This window comes from Ictidomys tridecemlineatus, chromosome 11, assembly GCF_052094955.1.
Source record: "Ictidomys tridecemlineatus isolate mIctTri1 chromosome 11, mIctTri1.hap1, whole genome shotgun sequence".
Classification (NCBI taxonomy): Eukaryota; Metazoa; Chordata; class Mammalia; order Rodentia; family Sciuridae; genus Ictidomys; species Ictidomys tridecemlineatus.
Window position 1 is genome coordinate 131,192,913 of NC_135487.1, and position 16,417 is coordinate 131,209,329.

Consider the following 16,417-nt stretch of genomic DNA (forward strand, 5'->3'; position numbering starts at 1 on the left):
CCCTCTTCTCCCTCTCTCTCCTTCTCTCCCCCCCTCTCCCCACCTCTCTCCCCCTCTCCCCCTCTCCCCCTCTCTCCCTCTCTCTCCCTCTCTCCCCCTCTCTCCCCCTCTCTCTCCCTCTCTCCCCCTCTCTCTCCCTCTCTCCCCCTCTCTCCCTCTCTCTCCCCCTCTCTCCCCCTCTCTCCCCCTCTCTCCCCCTCTCTCTCCCTCTCTCCCCCTCTCTCCCCCTCTCTCCCCCTCTCTCTCCCTCTCTCCCCCTCTCTCCTTCTCTCTCCCTCTCTCTCTCTCTCTCCCCTCTCTCTCCTTCTCTCTCCCTCTCTCCTTCTCTCCCTCTCTCCCCTTCTCTTCTGCGACTGGCCGCTACAGTCCTGCTAATAAACAGTTGTTTGGCTTGTTGAGTTTATGGAGCTTTTTCTACCGTTCCTTACACCATATATTAGGAAATTAATTTATGCTTTTTTTAAAAAATTTTTTTAGTGCTGGGATTTGAACCCCAAGGACTCGCTGCTACCGAGCTACATTCCCATCTCTATCCTCATTTTTTTTTTTAAAGATATTTTTTTTAGAGAGAGAGAGAGAGAGAATTTTTTAATATTTATTTTTAGTTCTCGGCGGACACAACATCTTTGTTGGTATGTGGTGCTGAGGATCGAACCCGGGCCGCACGCATGCCAGGCGAGCATGCTACCGCTTGAGCCACATCCCCAGCCCCTATCCTCATTTTTTTAAGACAGGGTTCATTATGTTGCCCAGGCTGACCGTAAACTTAAGATCCTCCTTCCGCAGCATTCTGATCCCGTGCATACATCTGCATTCTCTTTTGAGCCTGTTTAGCATCATACTTGTTCTCTTATTTATATAAACTAATTTTCTTGAGCTATACTTAAGGCCAGACCTAAGTGTAAATTTGTGAAGGAGACAAGGACAGCACAGAGCCTGGTTAATTTCCTTGTCTTCTCAGTCTGGCCCACCAGAGGAAACTAATGATGTTGAAACCCAGCTATTTCTGAAGCTGAATAATGATTTTTTAAAATATCTTTATTTTCATGTGGTGCTGAGGAGCAAACCCAGGGCCTAAGAAAGACTGGTGCGGTGGCACATGCCTGAAAGGCAGGAGGATTAAAAATTCAAGGTTAGCCTGGGCAATTTAGTAAGAACCTTAGCAACTTGATGAGATCCAGTCTCAAAATAAAAAGGACTGGAGCCAGGCACATGCTTGTATTCCCAGCGGTTCAGGGAGGCTGAGGCAGGAGGATTGAAAGTTCAAAGCCAGCCTAAGAATTTAGCAAGGCCCTAAACAACTCACTGAGACCTTCCCTCTAAATAAAATATTTAAAAAAGGGCTCAGGATATGATTCAGTGGTTAATCAACTAAAAGATTTATTGACAACTAAAAAATACTTTTTAAAAAGGAAAAACATTTATTGCTTTGCTAGCAAAGGAGAAACCCAGCTGTGATTCTCCCTATCAGCAGGAACAGAGGACTTTTACAGAGGTAATTTAGAGGGCCCATTCCACCTGTTCTCTGTCTGAAGTTGTAATTCACTTGTAAATTTGGAGATAGTCATTTCTGAGATTCTCTGGTACTATCCCCAAAGTGTGGATAACTTCATTCCCAAGGTGGGTTTGTGCTCAGGGACAGATAACTGGGCCTAGGATCCGGAAGAAAGGTAATCTTGTTACCCCTGAGATTAGGGACAAGGAGAGATTAGGGAGGAACAGGGAGAGGAAGAGAAAGAAACATGTCCAGAGCAGCAAGGGCTGTATTCAAAGCATAAAGTGGACCACTGTTACACACCCTGGGTTTAACTCCTGTGCCAAGGGGAAGCAAAGGGTGGACACTGGGAGTGTATCTCAGCGGTAAATCACTTTACTGGGTTCAATTCCTACTACCCACTGCCCACAAAAAGGAAAAAGACTGAAAATAAATATGTAAGAAGTTCAGGTTCTTTGTTTCTCCTTAACCCCTCAATCCTCTTTGCTCTGCAGTGAATGGTATTGTCCCAGGAATCTAGGATTTATGGCTGCTCTCCTTACCATTATCATCACCTCCATTATCATGTCTGCTCAGGTTCTTATTCATTCCCCCAGTCTCCACCTCTGGTTAGGCTGCCCAAATCTTGAGTGGATCATCAGTCACAGAGATCTAGCTTCTGCTTATCCTCTCTTGTCCAATCTCTACACTACTTCCACCATTAAGCCTTTCCAACATAATGGAATATGACTCAGCACTAAAATATAACAAGATCGTGGCATTTGCAGCAGATTATGCTAAGTGAAGTTAGCCAATCCCAAAAACACAAATGCCAAATATCTTCTTTGATATAAGGGAGGTGACTCAAAATGGGGTAGGGAGGAAGAGCATAAGAAGAAGAAAATTACCTCTAGGTAGGGAAGAGAGGTGGGAGGGAAAGGGAGGGAGAATGGGAATTGCATGCAAGAGGGAAGGAGACCCCTTTCGTTATACAGAATACAGGTATGACCATGTGAGGGGGAAAAAAGAAGAAGTGGGTCACCTTAGACTGGGTAGAGAGAAGTGATGGGAGGGGAGGGGAGGGGATAGGGGGTAAAGGAAGGGCAGCAGAATAAAATAGACATGAGTATTGCTGTGGGTATATAGGTGACTGCATGACCAATGTGATTCTGCAACCTGTACACTCAGAGAAATTATATCCCATCTGATTCAAATGTATGATATGTCAAGGTCATTGTACTGTCATGTGTAACTAATTGAAACAAATAAAAAGAATCAGGGACCTGTTGGGCATGATAGCTCACACCTGTAATCCGAGTCTCTGGAGGCTGAGACAGGAGGATCATGAGTTCAAAGCCAGCCTCAGCAAAAGCTAGGCCCTAAGCAACTCAGTGAGACCCTGTCTTTAAATAAAATACAAAATGGGGCTGGGGATGTGGCTCAGTGGCTGAGTGCCCCTGAATTCAGTCCCTGGTACCCCCAAAACAATTTACAAAAAAGAATCAGGGACCCAATACTAAATGGAATACTCATGCCTGTATCCCAGAGACGGAGTCAGGAGGATTTTAAGTTTGAGGTCAACCTTGGCAACTTACTGAGATGAAACCCTGTCTCAAAATTTAAAAATAAATAAATACATAGGGCATGGATGTAGTTCGGTGGTAGAGTACCTCACAACAACCACGTAGGGATCCATTATGTGGAGATTTCTATAGTTCTGTGTCCTCAGAGGAGGCTCCTTTAGCCCTGAAAGGGTACCTGAAGGGCGCTTCTCCACCAGGGATTTGAATCCAGGGACACTTACCTACTGAGCTGCATCCCAGCCCTATTATCATCATCATCATCATCATCATCATCATCATCATCATCATCATTTTGAGTTAGGATCTCACTAATTTGCTTAGGGCCTTGGTAAATTGCTGGGCTGACCTTGAATTTGCCATCCTCCTGCCTCAGCCTCCTGAGTTGCTGTGATTATATAGGTGTGCCCAACCATGCCTTGCTCCATTCTCATTTTTTAATCTTTTTAAAACATATATATTTATTTTTTAGTTTTAGATGGACACAATATTTTATTTTTATGTGAGTTGAGGATCAAACCCAGTGGCTCATGCATGCTAGGTGAGCATTCCACCACTGAGCCACTAACCCAGCCCTCTTTTTATTTTTTTTTATTTTTCAGTTTTCGGTGGACACAACGTCTTTATTCTGTTTTATGTGGTGCTGGATCTAACCCAGTGCCCTGCGCATGCCAGGCGAGCTCATTACCGCTTGAGCACATCCCCAGCCCCAGCCCTCTTTTTTTAATCTTAAATTTTACTATTACTTCCTTCAAACATCTTCTCCTCCAGGGGCTGGGATTGCGGCTCAGTAGTGGAGCACTTGCCTAATATGTGTGAGGCTCTGGGTTCGATCCTCAACACTATATTTTAAAAAAATAATAATAAGTAATTAAGTAATTTTTTAAAAAAAAAATCTCCTCCGGGAAGCTGCCTTTGATACCACTTTCCAGTACAAATCATCTTGATCTCTTGTCTCCTCATCCATCTACAAACTTCTCTGTCCTTGATTTTTGCAACCAGTGTCCAGAAATAATAACCCATGATGAGTGCTTGTTTAGTGGCTAGCAGGATCTCACTCCTTTAGAGGATTGTGGTTCTGCCAAAGTTTTTCTTTCTCTTTCCTATTATCCTCAGTCAGGGGTCCCTCTCTGGCCTTTTACATATAGGGTGGTCCTCTAAATGTTTCCTTTCTTCTCTCTCTCTGCTAATTTCCAACCTTCCCATTCCTCCTTACAGTCTGTTTTAGTCAGCTTTTTAAAAAATATTTATTTATTTATGTATCTTTAGTTTTAGGTGGGCACATTAGTTTGTTTTTATGTGGTGCTGCCGAGGATCGAACCCAGTGTCCCATGCATGCTAGGTGAGCGCTCTACCTCTGAGCCACCACCCCAGCCCCTTTAGTCCGCTTTTTCGCTGCTGTGACTAAAGGATCTGACCAGAACAATTGAAGAAGGGGAAAGTTTATTTGAGGGCTCATGGGCTTAGTCCATAGAAGGCCGGCTCCGTTCCTCAGGGCTCAAGGTGAGGCTGAACATCAGGGTGAGAAGAGGGTGGCCTAGGGAAGCAGCTCACATCGAGGTGACCAGGAGCAGCGAGAGAGAGTCCTCCTGCCAGATACAAATAGACACTCAAAGCCAGTCCCCAGTTCCCACCCCCTTCAGCCACCCCCTACCACTTCAGTTACCAGTCAGTTAATCCCTATCAGGGGACTAAACCATTGGCTGGTCATTTCTCCTGGGAACCTTCTTACACTGTCTCACACAGGAGCGTTTAGGGGACACCTCACATCCAAATGATGACCTAGTCCCAGGTTAGCTGCTCTCTCCTTCACTTCCTCAGCTACAAAGGTCCTCTAGACCCTTACAATGCAACTCCTGTGGTAAGTGTCCTAGGGTGGCTTCATTGAAACAGCTGGTTATGGGTGACAGTAGGACATTAGAGCAGCAGCCTATAAAGCAGGTTTATCTAAGAAGGGGCACCACAGGCTTCTCCTGGGAGGGAGGAGGGGGCCACAGCTGGTGTCCTGGTGTCCCACCAGTAAGCACATCCTGCCCTTTCTATGTGTCCTGGGGACCTTAGTTCTCCTGCTCTCTTCCTGTTACCTCTCTCCTTCCTGCTTACCTGACTAGCCCAGGTGATGTTCAGCGGGAGGGCGCAGAGGTGAGAAGCAGTTGGGCTGGAGGGGCCTAGGTGGAGAGATCTGGGCAGGAAGCGGGCATAATCAACAACTGTAAGGAGGGCCAATCCCTGGGACAGGTGACCTTAGCAACAGGTTGGAGCAGGGCAGGTATCTAGATAGGGTGCAGGAAGAGCTGTGTAGGCATTTCGATTCCTCAGGGGGCAGGCTCCAACTTCCCAGATTTAAATTGCCCGCCTCAGTCCGGCTTCCTCACTGTGCTCTGGGACTGCAACACTCATGACTTCCTGTCTACTGGATGATAGCTGTCATGAGGAGCCCCCTCAGAAAACAAACAACAGAGAGCTCTATTTACCTGGCCAGGGACTGTCTCCCACCGGTAGAGATGGACGCTCTGTGGGAGGTCAGCAGCTTCCTGGCCTGTGTCTTAGGAATTTAAGGATGAAAAACATCACAACTCAGGGGCTTTCCTCAGCATCATGCAAGCTGGCAAGTTACAGAGGCTAAAAAAGCAGTTAGCTTAATCATGTCTTTGGTCGGAACAAGTGTTGGACAACCATATCCTGAGTTTCAGCTGAGTGGGGGCGATAATCTATTTCAAAGTCCTGTAGACCCATAAATGTACCCAAACCCAGTATGTAGCTCACCACGACGACCACCATATCCTGAGTCGGGTACATTCTGTGGGGTACAGGAAAACAATTTTTATAAGACAGCTTTCATTTCAGTTTCTCAGAAACAGCTCATGTAACAGTTTTTTTATAGAAGGCAGCAAAATGGAGTCAAAATCTTTCATTTATAATCTATATTTTTTTTAGTTGTAGATGGACACAATATCTTTTTTTTTAAGAGAGAGAGAATTTTTTTAATATTTATTTTTTAGTTTTTGGCAGACACAACATCTTTCTTTGTATGTGGTGCTGAGGATCGAACCCGGGCCACATGCATGCCAGGCGAGCGTGCTACCGCTTGAGCCACATCCCCAGCCCTACAAATTATTTTTAAAGTGGACATATTTCTTTTCCTTCCTCTCTCCCAGCTCCTCTCTCATCTCTCCCCCTCCCTGATCTCAGGGGAAACAGGATTACCTGTCTTCCCCATCCTAGACAGAATTATCAGTACCCAAGTACACACCCACCATACCAATGAAGTAATATAAGACTTTGAGGATGGTTCCAGAAGGTCTCAGAAATGACTATCTCCCAAGTTAACAAGTGTATTACAGCTCTATCCTGTGGAACGTAGCCTTTGAATCACCTCTTTAAAAGCACATCCATATCCCGACCCCAGCCCCGTTCCTGCTGAGGGGCAGAATCACAGCCCCTGGGACAGGAGTCCCCTGTGTTTTTCCTTTGCTGGCAAAGCAAATAAATCTTTTTTCCTTTTTCTCAAAACCGTGTCCTTGTTATTGGATTGGCATGGGGACAAGGACCAAACTTTCTGCAACAATTCTAGAGACTGAACCCAGGGGCACTTTGTTGATGAATTTGCTGTGTATTTTTTTTCCTCCCTCCCTTCCTACCTTCTTTCCTAGTGTAAGGGTCTGGTGAAGTGTCAGAGGAAGAGACCACCAAGAGACTGACTCATGCAATTGCAGAAGGGGATTTGTTGGGGATCCATTCCAGCGCACTGGGGCTCCTGTGCTCACTCAAGAAGGGAGAACAGCCCAGAGCCCCAGCAGAGGTTAAGCAGTGCTTAAGTACACTTTTTGGGGAGGGCAGAGGCTTTGGATACATCAGGACAAATCATCATGAGGCCCGGGAAAATCAAACAACAATTCTTAAACTTGATTAGTACATTCATTGGCGGGAACAGATCGGGCGGGGGTGATTGGTCACTCCTAAGCAGGGTACACATTCAAACTGATTGGTTCGGGCCCTGTATGCCTACGTGACAAGCTGCACAGGGCCCTAGGCTATTAATCAACTAAATGGCCAGCAGGGCGTTGTCTTAACTGCCTCAGGAATTTCAGGTTCTGGGTGTAGCAGAGGAACTTAACAATACCTGGTCCTTCACTTTTTAACTCAGGCCTTGCAGCTTAGAAACTGTAAAGGTTAAATTCAAGTTTTTCTCTCCTGTTAAGTTTTGCTTTTCTGTAAGTTTAAGTTCTGTCTTCCTGGAACCTGGAAACTTATGTTAAAAACAGTTACTTATGTCAAAATGTACCCTGACCCAACACCCCATGACAAAAGGCATGATTATTCTGTAATGGTTATTTTGTAACAATCCCACTCTCGCATTCTAACTGCCATATGGACTTCCCTGTTAAAACACTGTATAAAAACTCTGCTTAAGCTGTACTCAGGGCTCCAGTTTCTCTCAGGAGAACTCTGAGCCCCAGCATGCTGGTTTCCCTGTTAGGGTCTGGCGAAACGTCGGAGGGAGAGACCACCCAAGAGACTGACTCCATGCAATTGGCAAAAGGGGATTTATTGGGGATCCATTCCAGCGCGCTGGGACTCTGTGCTCACTCAAGAAGGGAGAGCAGCCCAGAGCCCAGAGCAGAGGTCAAGAGGAGCTTAAGTACACTTTTTGGAGAGGGTGGAGGGCTTTGCATACATCAGAACAAATCATTATGAGGCGAGGGAAAATTGAACAACAACCCTGAGTCAGGATTAGTGCATACATTGGCGGGAACAGATTGGACAGGGGTGATTGGTGCTCCTAAGTGGGGTACACATTCAAACTGATTGGTTTAGGTCCTGCAATGCCTACGTGCCGAGCAACTCGGAACCCTTAGCTATTAAACAACCAGAAAGTCAGTGGAAATATTTACTGGGCAGTTCCAGTATTGTCCTAACAGCTACAGGGATTACAGGTTTTGGGGGTAGCAGAGGGACTCTAACAATACCCAGTCTTTTACTTTTTAACCCAATCTCCGCACTTTGGAAACTTTAGGATGCCTGGTCTTTTACACTTTAACTCAGGCTCTGCGACTTAGAATCAGCTTGGAAATTTTACCTTTACATCCCCCAATAAACCCTTTGCTTTTGCATTGTTGGGGTGCAGCGGAGCGTCAGAGGGGAGAAACCACACAAGAGACTCACTTCATGCGATCGCAGGGGGGAAGTTTATTGAGGATCCTGTTCCAGCGCGCTGGGACTCTGTGCCCACTCAAGAAGGGAGAGCGGCTCAGAGCCCAGAGCAGAGTTCAAGCGGAGTTTAAGTACACTTTTCGGAGAGGGTGGGGGGCTTTGCATACATCAGAACAAATCATCATGAGGCGCGGGAAAATTGAACAACAACCCTGAGTCAGGATTAGTGCATACATTGGCGGGAACAATCAGGGCAGGAATGATTGGTGCTCCTAGGTGGGGTACACATTCAAACTGATTGGTTTGGACCCTGAATATCTACGTGACAAACTGCACAGGGTCTTGAATGCTTACGTGAGGAGTTGCACAGGACCCCAGTCCATAAATCACTAAATGGTCAGTAGGGCCTTGTCCTAACTGCCTCAGGAATTTAGCCCATGCTTTGCAGTTTTAGAAGCAGGTTTACAAGCCTGGTCCTTTACACTTTAACTCAGGCTCTGCGGCTTAGAATCAGCTTGGAAATTTTACCTTTACAGCATGAGACAAGTCTCTTGGTGGTCTCCTCCTCCTCCGACGTTTGCCCGACCCTAACACTAGGATCCGAGGGGGCACTCAACTACTAAGTCACATCCCCAGCCCCGTTTTTGTATTTTATTTAGAGACAGGATCTCCTTGAGCTACTTAGCGCCTGGCTTTTTGCCAAGGCTGGCTTTGAACTCGTGAGCCTCAGCCTCAGCCTCGGGCTTCACTGGGATGACAGGCGTACACTACTGCTCAGCCCCCCACAATTTTTGTTCTCAAAAGATTGGCTCTACCTAGGAAAACAAGACCATTCAATGTGACTTCCCTGAATTTTTAGTCAGTTAAAAATCTCGCAATACATTTCCTTCCCACTCTTTCCTTAGATTTGGCAACTCAACCTGTCTGCCTCTCTCCCTCTTGATCAACCTACCAATGACCTCTCAGACTTTAATTCTTTTGGCATCTCCTTTTTAAATTAGATAATCACATTTTCATTTTTAGTTTTCCTCAATCAGCTCATTTTTCTGAAAACATGCTTCAGTCCTGACAACTACCCCCACCCCCCAAAAAAATCTGCTGCCTTTTTTCTCTTTTTTCCAATAGTGCTGGGGATCAAAGTGCTCTACCTCAGCGCTCCATACAGCCTTTGATTTACTGTTCAATATTGCTACCATCTCCTCACTCTTTAACCCCTCTGGTTGACCTTTGACCTCTCCTTCTTTTCAGGGAACAAGTTCTGGAGTCCAACCCAGAGCCTCGCACATGCTAGGCAAGGACTATGTCACTGAGTTTTATCCCCAGTCCTGTCCTCTCCATCTTGAACCTTCTGTGTCACTTAACATTGACAACCTCCCCTCTTTTTTATTTGCATTACATGCTTCTGTTCTCTTTTGTTTCTCTCCTCAGCACTCTGATCATTTTTCTTTTGTCACTTGCCAACTTTTCCCAGTCTTCCTGTCTTGGGATCTCTTTCTTCAACTTTCTCCATTGTGATCCTATCTATTTCTATGACTTTATTTACATTCATGTGAAAGTCCAAAATTCATACACTTTTCTCCTAAAGTCCACATCTGCATTGCCTACAACCCTAAAATTTCAGATATGGAAGAGATCTCAGAGGCCATGTGTCCTAAGTCTTCATTGCTTGATTATCTCCACCAAAAGGTTTGGTACAAGGGATTGAACTCAGGGGCACTCGGCCACTGAGACACATAGCCAGCCCTATTGAAGTGGCATCCCCTTTCTCCACAGAAAAGCCCTCTTCACCATGGCTGATTTTAGGACTGTCAGCAAGAGTCTGCAAAAAAGTTTAGTGTAGATAAACTTCCTATTTTCGTGTCTCCCTGTTTACTTGGGCTACTGGCCGGGGAAGATACTCCAGGTGCTGGACACCCCTTACTAGTTTTTCACAAATGTATCCAGTATAGTACTTTGTAGAAATGTGCAAACAAGGTCTCTGGCCTTGAGCTGGGCTTTACAGAGATGTCTACATTTTTAAGATGTTACAAATGGGCTCCATGGTAACAGCTGGCAGGGGAGGAAAGAAAGAGGAGAAGAAGCTCTCCCCTTCTCAGGTGTGGTCCTTGAAGAGTTAACTTGCCCAGAACAGTGAGAGAAAAAGCTGCTTTTGTGTGAACTTCTGCAGACTGTGAACTTCTGAGCCCCTCCCCTTACACGCTGGGTATAAAACTCTGAAACTCCCTGAACTCGGGGTTCAGAGGATTGATGGATTACAGCAAAAGCTGTGCCCCCTGAACCTGGCTGCAGCCAAATAAAACTGTTTCCTGCTATCTTTGGTGCCTTGCCTCCTTTGTCCCTACAACACTATTTTGTATTTTGCTTAGAGACAGGGTCTCACTGAGTTACTTAGCGCCTAGCTTTGAACTCCTGCCTTGGCTTCCCAAGCCACTGGGATTACTAGCCTGCACCACCTCACCTGACCAAGGTCATTGTCTTTTAATGAATCAGTGCTTTGGAAACTGAGATGTTCATTTTCTCTGTGTCCATTTCCATTCCAAATTAACTCCTTTTCAATTTGTTTCTACAAATGTTACCCCTGTTTATGGGTGAAGAGTCTTTGCTTCCCCAATGCTGAAGTTTAACACCAGAGAAGCATGTAAGGGAAGTGGAGAGTGGAGAGTGGAAGCTTTATTAAAGGATAGCAGAAAAGACTTCTCCCCGGAGGAAGAAGGGGACCCAAGAGGTGGGATGCATGGAAGGGGGAGGTCTCCTTCTTTTATAGCTAAGGTCTGCTTTCAGCTTCCCCACATTCCTGTCCTTTGTTCTCTGTTATCCTGCCATGATGGAAATACAGGTGGGGATAGGTGGGCTGAAGCAGTAATCTAGGGCCTGGGGCAGCTTTTGGATTAGCATCTCCAGTTTGCTGGCAGCTGCTTCATTAACATTTCCTTAGGATGGGCTGGTCCTTGGGGACATTAACATTTCAATTTCCCCAAGTGCTGCTCTGGTTTCCTGGATTCCAATCTCAATAATGGCCTTCATTTTATTTATTTTACCCGATTTAGACCCGATTTACCTAACCCCACTGAAAGACCCTAGCCCAGTTAGCCCAGTTACCTAAGACCAAGATATGAAACCAAGATACCAGGCACCAGGCATGCTCTCCAGACAACCGGTTGAAGAACAGAGCACCCGCATCCTGAGGCATGAATGAATAAACCGGAACAGATAAGCAGGAACAGAAAGAATAGAATGCAGACCTATGGTTTTTGGAATGCAGACCTGTACCCCCTAGGTGGCCTATATGCTAGATTTAAACAAACCAATAAGAAACCTGTTGCTTCCCGCACGCGCGAAACCTGTCCCAAACCCTATAAAAATCTCTGTATCCCCAAGCCCGGTGTGCCAGTTCACCAAAGCTCCGGCTGAGGTTCTGCTGGGCACCCGCAGGCGCCTGTGTCCCAATAAACAAACCTCTTGCTTTTGCAGCCAGTGTTTCCTGTGATTCTCCTTGGACAGGGATACGGGGGTCTTTCATTGGACGGGGGTCTTTCACCACTAACTACCTATCTGTAAATCTGGCTTCACAAATAGTCACCTAGAGGCAAACAACTTTTTTTTTCTAGATATTATTAATTTTAATTACTTTGAAACAACAAAATTTAATAACAAATGTTTAACAAGCATCCATTATAACTGCAAAACAATGAAATTAGCATTATTTTTTTTAAAGAGAGGGTGAGAGAGGAGAGAGAGAGGAAATTTTTTTTTTTTAATATTTATTTTTTAGTTCTTGGCGGACACGACATCTTTGTTGGTATGTGGTGCTGAGAATCGAACAGGGCCGCACGCATGCCAGGCGAGCGCGCTACCGCTTGAGCCACATCCCCAGCCCTAGCATTATTTGTATCTGATCAGCTATACAAAAAACTCACTAATTTTTCTTTGGACAAAAGGTAGTAAAAATCCCAAACAACAGGGGAGAAGCGACTTTGCTAAACTAGCACCATGACTCCAGTCAGCTGGAAGGAAGGGTGGGGAAGAGGCAAGGCTGTTGGACACATAAAGGGTAGTTCTTAACTTATGGCCCCACTTTTGCTCTGAGGCAATACTGGATCTATCAAAGAAGAAAATTGCTGTGGCTGGAGATGAAAAGATGAAAACAAAAGCTTTGGGATCAGATGGTACAGGAGGCCCCTGAGGGGCGGCAGAATCAGAGTATCCAGAACGTAGGGCTGGAGCGGGCATCAGGAACTACGGGGTTTCTTCTGGGCTTCCAAATCCTTTTTAATCTCTTCAAGTTTTTTAGCCAAGTTTGGTGTGTCATAGTTCCGAGCCAGATACATTCCAACCACGTTGCCAAAAGTAAATCCAAGCAGGAACTGAAGCATGCTGTCTGTCGGCCGAGAACACAAGGAGGGACAGAAGGGCAGCTACAGCTCCACAGGCCTGTCCTCGCCTGCCTGCGCGGGCGCGAAGGCCTAGAGGCAAACAACTTTTCTATGTTCAATCAACCGCTATCTTGTAGGTCCCATTGTCACAGACACTCTCAATTAGGTTTACTGTTTTGTATTCCTAAGTTAAATCCCAATTATTTCCTACCTAAAATTTGCAGGAGAGTCCAGGCTAGGCTGCCTATTGCTAGTATTTTCCTGCTTGGAATTCTAAATATTTCTCAAATTCATTGTACCAAGTTAATCCTCCTAAAGGGCAGTTCTGTTTTGCCAATCTCTGTCCTACATTATCTTTCGTTTGTTTATTTATTTATTTAATGTGGTACTGAGGATCAAACCCAGGGCCTCGAACATGCTAGGTGAGCACTCTACTGCTGAGCCACAACCCTAACCCCTAAAGCTCATTTTTAATATCACTTCTGTCATTAAGTGTTTTTGGGGACTGATGAACCCAGCCTAATCCATTTTAAGATTGAGAGCCATCGCATCACAAAGTCATAAAAAGTTAATTTCTGTTTTACTGTAAATTACTGAGATTTCTAAACTTGTTTGGAAGTCCTGCCCATGCTCTGAACTCGCCCAAGCCTGGCTTTCCTTGACAAGATAGCAACCCTCCTTGAAACTTCAGTGGCGCCTCATAAATTCTGATGTTGGGATCTGAATTTACTTCTATCTTGAAATATCACACCATGTAGATCTTTAACCTGCTAGCTGTCTTTGTATTACACTTGCCAAAATCCTGTTATCTGTAAGTATTCAAGACACCCCCCCCTTTGCAACTTTTTGTGCTATAAAACCTTGTTCCTGTGTTATGCTCGAATTCGGGACCCCCAAAAGACCACTAGAGACCAAGATCGATGTAAGCAGCAAAGAGGCGTTTATTTCGAACTAGCTGGGTCCTCCGCGCAAACAGCAACTGGTGATGCTGAGAGGCCCCAAGCCCAGGGTTTGCAGCAGTTTTATACACTCTCTGGGGAAGTCAGGGACTTCATATACATCATAGCATCTCTTAGCAAATCATCACACACCGCGGGAAAATTATAAAACAACTCTAAAACATGATTAGCACGTTCACTGGAGCAAGTTGGGTAGGGGTGATTGGTTAGTACAAAAGGAGGATTCATTTGAACTGATTGGTTTAAGCCAAGAGGGGTGTACGTGCTGAACTACATGGTTTCCCAACATGTTATCAACCAACACCATAAACTACTGGGGGTCATCTGGCATCCCAGGTACTTCCCTGTCTCATGCTGATTGGTGGCTGCTAGGGGGTTGCTATGGGTCCCCATGTAGCCTGACTGAATCAGGGACACCTGCCTCTCCTGTTATTTGTAGATAAACAACTCAGCAGGGTGGGTATGTGCCTAGGATTGCTCTGTGGGTCTTTCCAAGGACAAGGGTCATGAGTCCTTCCTCCATTAGGCTTTGCTCTGAGGTAGAGTCTGGTTTCTCACCTGGAGAGCTGTGGTGCTGATCTCTAGCCCACCTTGGGGAAAGACAGTCCTTGGTGACCAGCTTTCTTTGTGTACACAATATAAGCTTGCTTTAATTTGATTTAAAATTGGAGTTGGTGGTCTTTTTTGTGTGTTGTGGTTCAACAGGACCTTAAACTGAATATGAGTCTTCCTTTGAACCTTTATAGAACTTTATACACACTTTTATTTCTATGCTTACCAGATTTTGCTTTATGGTAATAAATCATGGTAATAATCTGTGTATTCCAGTGTTTCTCAAACTATTGCATTAGAAGTGCACCAAATTATATAGAAAAATGAACAGAGAGCCCCAAAACTGTCACAGAAGCTGTCTAAAAAATTAAAATCTAGGGCTAGGGATATAGGTCTGTTGGTAGCATGCTTGCCTCCTTGCCTCACATACACGAGGGCCTGGGTTTGATCCCCAGAACCACCAAAAAGAAAAAAAAAATTTAATGTGAACCGTGCAGCCTTATTAGGCCAATTTTTTAAAAATAACTTTAGTTGTAGATGGACACAATGCCTTTATTTTATTTATTTATAAAATAAAGATTGAATCCACTGCCTCATATGTGCTAGGTGAGCACCCTACCACTGAGCTACTGAAAGACCCTAGCCCAGTTAGCCCCGTTACCTAAGGCCAAGATATGAAATCAAGTTACCGGGCTTGTCATAAACAGGCTCAGGCGCCCTCAGCTGGGCACCCGCAGGCGCCTGTGTCCCAATAAACAAACCTCTTGCTTTTGCAGCCAGTGTTTCGTGTGATTCTCCTTGGACAGGGATACCGGGGGTCTTTCATTGGACAGGAGTCTTTAACACTACAATTCCAGTTCACAATTTTTTTTTTTTTTTGAGAGAGAGAGAGAGTTTTTTCTAATATTTACTTTTCAGTTTTCGGTGGATACAACGTGTTTATTTTATTTTATGTGGTGCTGAGGTTCTAACCCAGCGCCCAGCGCATGCCAGGTGAGCGCGTTACCGCTTGAGCCACATCCCCAGCCCCCACAAAATTTTTAATATATTTTATTTTTTAGTTGTAGTTGCACACAAAACCTTTATTTTATTTTATTTATTTTTACATGGTGCTGAGGATTGAACCTAAGGCTTCGCACACGCTAGGCAAGTGCCTTACCACTGAACTATAACTCCAGCCCCCAATTTTTGTTTTCAATATAAATATGGCACACTATTCAACTAACACTCCAGGAAGATATGTGTATTTATTAATCCTAGGGATCTGGGTGACATGTGTCATACTCCAAAGCCCTTCCTTGCCACACCTCCACTAAAGTGTAATTTTGCTAAAAGGCACAGACTGCCTTATTGCTACATGTATCATCTGTAAAACCAATACAGTACCGTCCACAGATGTTATAGTATTACATACACAAAAGTATATTTAATATATATAAAAGTGTATTACTCATTTATCTTTAAATATTTATTTTTTAGGTGTATTTGGACACAACACAATGCCTTTATTTTTATGGGGTGCTGAGGATCCAACCTGGGTCCCGCCTGTGCTAGGCGAGCGCTCCACCGCTGAGCCACGATCCCAGCCCCAGTATAAAAGCATATTTAATATATAATTTTGTTTTGTTTTTTGGTGCTGTGCCTTCCACCTGCGAGGCAAGAGCTCTGCCAATGAGACATGTCCAAGCCCTTTCTCATTTTTTGAGACAGGGTCTCCTCAAATTGCCTCGAATTGCAATCCTCATATTCGCCAGTGGAGTAGGAATTTTAGGCACCAGCCACCTTGCCCGGCGCTAAATGTTTAGTGTACCTAGAACCGTGCTCCCAGTTTCCAGGAGTTTAATCCCATGGGATGGCCCTGACCGACTATGAAGCCCACCCAAATAGTGTTCTGAAAAACGACTCTGGTTGGGATTCAGGCTCTCCGTCCACACAGTAAGTGACACACCGAAAACTGTCGAGTATCACTTTAAAGTCGACTCACTTTGATCTCGAAATTTCATTTCTGGAAATCGATAATTTCCTGTTAACCTTGTGTAGAGCTTAATTCTCTCCAATTAAGAATACGGTCTGAGGGTCTGCAGCCTACTGAGCAGTGGGTGATTGGAGCTGCAGGAAGTCTGAGCCCGCCCAAGAAGCGGCCCTCCCTCAGGCGCCCGGCAGGCTTCCAATTGGGTCTTGTGGCTCACTCTCTTTCCAGGTTGGTGTTCCGGCTTGCCCGTCGCCGCTATAGAACCCGCCTTTAGCCAGCAACGATTGGTAAATCGTTACGTCACTGCCCCATCTATCCCCTTCTGATTGGCTCTCATAGGAAGGGGCGGTGGT

At 45.1% G+C, this 16,417-nt stretch overlaps 1 protein-coding gene and 1 long non-coding RNA gene across 2 annotated transcripts; both read right to left on the reverse strand.

Moving 5' to 3' along the window:
* Positions 1–4,480: 4,480 nt before the first annotated feature.
* LOC144368531 (uncharacterized) lies at positions 4,481–10,524 on the reverse strand. Its single transcript, XR_013428292.1, has 2 exons — positions 5,158–10,524; positions 4,481–4,643 (listed from the first exon to the last, which is right to left on the reverse strand). It is a non-coding gene; the product is annotated as an uncharacterized LOC144368531 (long non-coding RNA).
* A 1,706-nt stretch (positions 10,525–12,230) lies between these two features.
* Positions 12,231–12,630, reverse strand: LOC101975896 (short transmembrane mitochondrial protein 1). The gene has a single exon (XM_005331173.4). It carries the CDS (start codon positions 12,579–12,581, stop codon positions 12,438–12,440), a length of 144 nt encoding a protein of 47 aa, XP_005331230.1. The 5' UTR covers positions 12,582–12,630; the 3' UTR covers positions 12,231–12,437.
* Between the last annotated feature and the right edge of the window lie 3,787 nt (positions 12,631–16,417).

Coding starts and splice junctions, on each gene's coding strand:
- LOC101975896 (XM_005331173.4), bottom strand. CDS start 12,581: ATGCTTCAGTTCCTGCTTGGATTTACTTTTGGCAACGTGGTTGGAATG.